This window comes from Patagioenas fasciata, chromosome 18 (genome assembly GCF_037038585.1).
Source record: "Patagioenas fasciata isolate bPatFas1 chromosome 18, bPatFas1.hap1, whole genome shotgun sequence".
Taxonomy (NCBI): Eukaryota; Metazoa; Chordata; class Aves; order Columbiformes; family Columbidae; genus Patagioenas; species Patagioenas fasciata.
Window position 1 is genome coordinate 4,959,762 of NC_092537.1, and position 6,143 is coordinate 4,965,904.

The following is a 6,143-nucleotide window of genomic DNA, read 5'->3' on the forward strand; positions in this document are numbered from 1 at the left end:
ACGGTGGGGCAGCCGCCCAGGGAGCCCTGTCCTGGGGTAGAGGCCAACTGGAGCCCAGCCCTGGAGCTGGTGTGGGGCTGATCCCGAGCTGGGTCTCATCACCGGGGGGAGATAAAAGGGCAGGAGTGGCCAAGGCTGGGGCCTTTTGCTGCTGCAGAGAGCGCCTGGTGAGCTACTCTTGGGCTGAGGTGGGGCACAGGGGTTTGTGTGTGTAAGGTTGAGGGATCCCGCGTCACTCTCCCTGCAGGGCACTGTTGCAGAGAACCGGAGTGGGGGAAAAGGCGGCTGCTACCCCAGGTGGGACTCGAACCCACCATCCCTGGCTTAGGAGGCCAGTGCCTTGTCCATTAGGCCACTGGGGCGGCGCAAAATCTGTGTCCCCCCACCTCTGCCCCGCGCCCCCCCCCGCCACGGGTTCCGGGGCAAACGGCGCCGCTGCTTGGGGCGGCGGTTGATGGCACCGAGAACCGGCGGCGGGCACCGGCACCTCCCGCTCGCCGCGGCGGGACAGAGGGGTGAGGGGTCCTCAGCCCCCCCATATCTGTTTGCCCCCCGCGCCGGCGCTTCAGGGCTGCGCACAGAACCGGGGCTGCGCTGGGCGGTGGCCGGGTCGGTGCCGCCTGTTCTGGGGACAATCAGTTCCCCGTGAGCTGTGTGGGACGCCCTCGTTCCCACGTGTGGCAGCTGCGCTCCCCTCCGGCCATCAGAGAGTTAAGTGACGGCACTAAGAATGCGTACGTATGAAGCCCCAGTGGCCTAATGGATAAGGCACTGGCCTCCTAAGCCAGGGATTGTGGGTTCGAGTCCCATCTGGGGTGACTCTTTTCCACCCCCAGTGTCAGGTCCTGGGGTTCCCCGGCTTGAGGGAGCTTGATTCACCCCTCTGTGGGGTACCCTCAGCGCACACCCGTCCTGTCCCCTTCTTGGGCATCCTGAGGTGCACAAGGTTGGCATAGAGTTTCGGAACACGTTTTTATTGTCTCTTAAATGAGCAGTTCCTCCAAATCCTGGTGTCCAGTGCTGGTTCCGAAGATTTAAGCAAAACGTTGCAAATTTTATTGTAAAATCTGAGGAGGGAGGACTGAGCAGTAGGTGATTAATGTGGAGGGGTGGGAGGGGGGGTGTCTCCTAGGCAGAGGTCTCAGCTGAGGCTGTCACTGCCCCAGCTGATGTTCATGTGATGATTATGAGGGTCAGAAATAACATTCGAAGCAGTGACAACACCCTACTTGTGAGCCCTTCCCAAGGGGAGCAGGCTGTGAGTGCCCCACACACCCTGCTGTGCCACAGATAAGCCCCAGTCGAGGGCACTTTCAAGTCTTATTTTGAATTTCTGCCTAAAACAGAACCCCCTCTCCTCACCCCAGGTGGGACTCGAACCCACAATCCCTGACTTAGAAGGCCAGTGCCTTATCCATTAGGCCACTGGGGCCATATGAATAGATGAAAAAAGTGTCATTTTGGTATTTTTGAGATCCCTGAGCGAACCGAACTGGCATTGATGAAATCGACATCACACCTGTTTGAACAGGGTCTCCTGATCGGCGACTCCCGAAGCCTCGAAGACTCAGCCTGAAGATTTTCGGTGTTCCTCCCGTACTCACAGAGCGGCTTCCGAACAGGGAGCAACGGCCTCCTGCCAAATTCCTGCCACAGTCTGAGGTTAATTTAACAAAATGACATGCGCTTTTTTCGGTTAGGAAACTAAAATTTGAGAAAATAATTTAATTGAAGTAGTAAACACACCATTTACTGCTTAGCTATGCAGTTAGACTGCCTTTTCCCACTATTTCCCCCCAAATCTGCTGCTGTTTGTGTGTTCAGCAGCAGAGGGTGCTCTCACGGAGCAGATGACTGGGTGAAGAGGATGAAGAATTTTAAAAGTAGCTGACAAATCTGAATTTTTAGTTTCAAACTTGAACAATAATTTTCCTGCACAATGATTGACAGGCTGTCACAGTTTATCATGAGGTTCAAAAGGAGATGATAAATACTTTTATTTACATTTTTAGACCATTTTTATTCAATATAGTTTGAGTTGAGCGTCATCTCCAGCTGCCGACACCATTCCTGTAAAGAAACGGTATGTCATGGGCTTCAATCTCTGCTGTTCAGTCAAAATCTGCCTTCCTGCTCTGTTTTATAGTTGAGTGTATCTTCTTCTGTCGTAGTCGTTCACGGTTCATTTTTTCCACCCTAAACCAAAATGAAACGGTCCTTTAGTGTACCAAGAAAACATTTAAATATTCAACTTTGAGCACAGTAATAATGTAGATTCAATGAGATGACAAATATCTGCAGACAGAACAAACAGTCCTTGTTCTTGGGATGTTACACAGGAGAGCAGTTAAGATCTAATGGACCAGTGAGACAGATATATATATATATATATATATATATATATATATATATATATTTAAAAGAAAATCCAAATGAGCATGGAGAAGATTGTTTAAGGAGGCTGAAAACTAAATAATGGAACATGATAATCTGAATTCATATCAATTAAAGGCTTTTTCAATGCAGATACCTCTCTATGAGTTTCTGTGTAGTCTCCTTAGACACCACCTTGGGTTTCTCAGTGGCCTCCGTGACCATGGTTCGGATTTTTTCTAGACAAATCGCCAGATTCCTCATTTGGTAGCGACTCTCTTCAGAGTTCACGATCAGCTCCCCAGCTCGGTTTATCTTATTCCTGTGCTAAGGAGGGGAAACCATGATGTGGTCACTGAAACCTTGTTACACGTGTCATGTTCTGCCTGAAAATGTGGAATTCAAGCTGTGGCTGGAAGAGGGAGGGCAGTTACCATCAATGCCATTTTTTCTCTGGTAGCCTCTGGAATCCAGTCTGCTGACGCCAGGTGGAACCGAACTTCTGCCTTGGTGTTCACTGGGAGGGAAAACAAGGACAAATTATAAATTTTTATGGAGACTCAATCATAGTATTTGCCTTTCTAGACATTACAAGATTTATTGCTATTACCAGTCACTAACTGCCTTATTTTTAATGGCAGTGGCAGGACAGGAAGTATTCTTAGTTTATTTGAATTAAGCTGAGAACTTATTGCACTGTGAAGTTTCAGAATCCAGTTGGCTGGTTGTGTGTTTGATTTCAGAACTGATTAGACAGAAGTGGCGCGTTGATGTGTGGCAGCAACGATCCCAGGAAGGGGTTTCTAGGAGAATCCAATATAGCACCACTGGTCTTGAGCGCTGTGAAGGCTTAGTTTTATTAAAACACAAGGTAATGACAATGAAAAATTAGCACTGGGGCACCCAGAGGTGCTCTTTAACTTCAGTCTCCCACTATTTCAGAAAGATGGACCCAATTTGAAATCACTGTAACCCTGAAATTGGGCCCATCTTTTTGAAACACCCTGTATAAAGAAACAGCTTAAAGGTCGGGATTTCTTCCTTCCAAGTCTGTTCCTCACCTTTATTGACGTGCTGGCCCCCGGGGCCGCTGCTGCGGCTGTAGGACACGCTCAGATGAGCTGCAAGAGAAGGCTCCGGGTTTAGCTCTGTGCATTAAGCGCAGGCTCCCTAGTCCTGGGTCTAACCCAGGTCTGGTTTTGGGGGAGACTCACCCAGGGGGATGTCGAGGGTGTTTGGCTGCGTCTCCTCCTGGAACACACGGTGGGATGACGGTGTCAGGGGCCGGGCCACCGGCACGATCGCTCCCGGGGGGTCGGACCCGTCCCGGGGGCCTGTGGCTGCCTGGCCCCGCCCCTTCTGCCGGGCCCCGCCCACCGACGACGGCACCAATCATGCTAAGCCCCGCCCATCAAATATGCCCCTGCCCTTTTCAATCAGCCCCGCCCACCCGCATTGACAGCCCCTCGTGTTAAGCCCCGCCCGCGCCCGCTGGCACTGCCCTTTTATATAAACCCCGCCCACCCGCTGTCACTCAGCGACTAAGCCACGCCCCTCGCTGGTCTTCTTGCCCCCCGCCCCACTCACCGGAGCGCTGGCGGCGCCGTCCTGCTGCGGCGGGTACAGCTTGTCCAGGCTGTAGGCGCTCCGGTACTCGGTCCCGGCGGCGGCGCGCTGCGAGAACCGGGCGGCGAGAAGTCCTGGCCGCGACCGGCACAACCCCCGCAGCGTGTGCGCCGCCATCTTGGCTCCCGCCGTGCGCTTGCGCCGCCCAGTCCCCACGGAAACGGCGACCGAGCGGGGCGTTCCGGGGCGGGGGGGCTGTGGGGCCGGGGAGCGCTGTTATGGGGGTATATAGGCTGTGTGGTGATGCATGGGATCTATGGGGTGCGTGGTGTCTGCGAGGTCTGGGGGGGGGGCGTGTGTGTCTGTGGGCGCCGTATAGGGCGTCTGAGGGGTAAATGGGGGTATGGAGGGTCTGGGGAGTATATGGGGATATAAGGGGTCTGGGGGGTATATGGGGGTATAGGGGGTCTGGGGGTGTATGGGGATATAGGGGGCCTGGAGGGTATATGGGGATATAGGGGATCTGGGGGGTATATTGGGATATTAGGGGGTCTGGGGGGCATATGGAGGTATGGGGGGTCTGGGGGGTAAATGGGCTCCGTGGGGAGCTCTGTGGGGTGGGTTGATGGGTCATTTCCAGCTGTTCACAGTGCAGGCAGTGGTGCGGGGCAGCGTGCTCACACCTGCACCTTTGGAGCTGAGTGGCAAAAGTGAAAATAAATCCAGCGTTTTTAATGTACTGTCTAGTTTCTGTGCCTGGCATGCTTCAGCTTTCAGATTTTAATCTGCTCAGGAGTGCTAAAAAGTTATATATACATATAATTCGTATTTTTAATGCTGATACAGCAGCACACACGTGTTTGCAGGTCTGTAGGAGAGATGCTGAGGTGGATGGAGGATGCAGGGGAGTAAAGCACTTACAGAAATCCTCCAGCTCTTACTCTGTTGGAGCTGTCAGGTCAGCTTGACAAGAGGGTGCGTGCTCGAGAGGGGCAGGGATTGCTATTTCTGGCAGCAGGAAAATGCACAGGCAGGGATGGGGCTGTCATTTGCTTGGGTGTTTTGACAGGAGCTGATGATCTTTTGTTTAAAACTGTGGGTGAAGTCAAAACGAGCATTTCAAAGGTGATATAAAAGACACCGTGTAATTGAGGACCTGAGCTGGGTCCCTTCTGGATGCAAAATTGGGGAAATTCAGTCCTTAGGAAAGGTGCAGGTCCTCAATATTGATGGTTGGTTGGTCCTGACTGTGCTGAGCAGTGCTTGGGGACCAAGGAGGGCTCCACGCTTTGTTTTTAAAAACCCTCTGTGTCCTGGGGTTCTTCTGCTCTGCTTCCCCCATCCAAACTCGGCTGAAATCAGGGAAAAAACCCAGAACTGTCAGAATCAAACCGTGCCATCTGGTGACCTTAATTTCTAATAGGGAGCAGGTAAATGTTTGTGATTTGTGGCCAGAGGGATGGGTAGAATATCCAAAGTGGGATGACTCATTCTACCAACAGTTTTCAAATGTGTTCACGTTGTTCCTGTGCTGGTAACACACGCCAAGGTCGGTGTCGTTGAACAGGGCACAGAGGGGCTGGGAATGGAGCCTGAAGGTCACACCATTGAAGCCAGGCCCATCTAAAAGGACTTTTCTCTGGCTTTTGCTTCATTCCCACACTGCGTCGATAGGTGCAGGTGTTCAAAGAGCAGGATGATCTCTGCTTGGGTGGTTGGAAACAGCTCTCCCTGGCAGGCAAGGCTTAAAATGACAAGGTCTGACTTTGGCGTGACACAGGGAGAGCTGAGCTTTTGACATTTAAGCTGGAGATGTGAACAACCTCGGTTCTGGTGCTGGCTTAGAAACCAAGCTGAGCCTGGTTGGTGATGGTGGTCAGTGGTGAGCAGGAGCTGTCAGCAGCTGTCCCTGAAATACGATGGAAAAGCTGATGTGGCCAAGGAGATGGTCACTCCTGGTGACACTGAGGGCACGAGCCACTGAGGTAGGAGTGAGTCAGGACTTTGCAGGACCTTCCAGAAGGTCTCAGCTCCCGCAGGGGAGGGAAGATGGCTGAATTAGGAAATCTCCTTCCCGACGAGAGTCTGAGCTCTGTAAACCCCTTGAATTTGTGCTTCGAGTGGTCCATCCTTATTTGTGGTGATGGGGCCTTTTCTGAAGGGTTATTCGAACTGGTGGTAAACTAAGAAGCCAGACTAGATCT

The 6,143-nt window shown here is 52.3% G+C and overlaps 1 protein-coding gene and 3 non-coding genes across 4 annotated transcripts; 1 reads left to right on the forward strand and 3 right to left on the reverse strand.

Annotated features, from left to right (window-relative positions):
• Positions 1 to 289: 289 nt before the first annotated feature.
• Positions 290 to 362, reverse strand: TRNAR-CCU (transfer RNA arginine (anticodon CCU)). The gene has a single exon. It is a non-coding gene; the product is annotated as a tRNA-Arg (tRNA).
• Positions 363 to 745: 383 nt separating this feature from the next.
• TRNAR-CCU (transfer RNA arginine (anticodon CCU)) lies at positions 746 to 818 on the forward strand. The gene has a single exon. It is a non-coding gene; the product is annotated as a tRNA-Arg (tRNA).
• A 541-nt stretch (positions 819 to 1,359) lies between these two features.
• TRNAR-UCU (transfer RNA arginine (anticodon UCU)) lies at positions 1,360 to 1,432 on the reverse strand. The gene has a single exon. It is a non-coding gene; the product is annotated as a tRNA-Arg (tRNA).
• A 528-nt stretch (positions 1,433 to 1,960) lies between these two features.
• On the reverse strand, positions 1,961 to 4,142 carry MRPL58 (mitochondrial ribosomal protein L58). The gene is made up of 6 exons (XM_065852490.2): positions 3,961 to 4,142; positions 3,588 to 3,624; positions 3,435 to 3,494; positions 2,808 to 2,890; positions 2,531 to 2,700; positions 1,961 to 2,196 (listed from the first exon to the last, which is right to left on the reverse strand). The coding sequence occupies exons 1-6, from the start codon at positions 4,114 to 4,116 to the stop codon at positions 2,112 to 2,114; spliced, it is 591 nt and encodes a 196-aa protein (XP_065708562.1). The 5' UTR covers positions 4,117 to 4,142; the 3' UTR covers positions 1,961 to 2,111.
• Between the last annotated feature and the right edge of the window lie 2,001 nt (positions 4,143 to 6,143).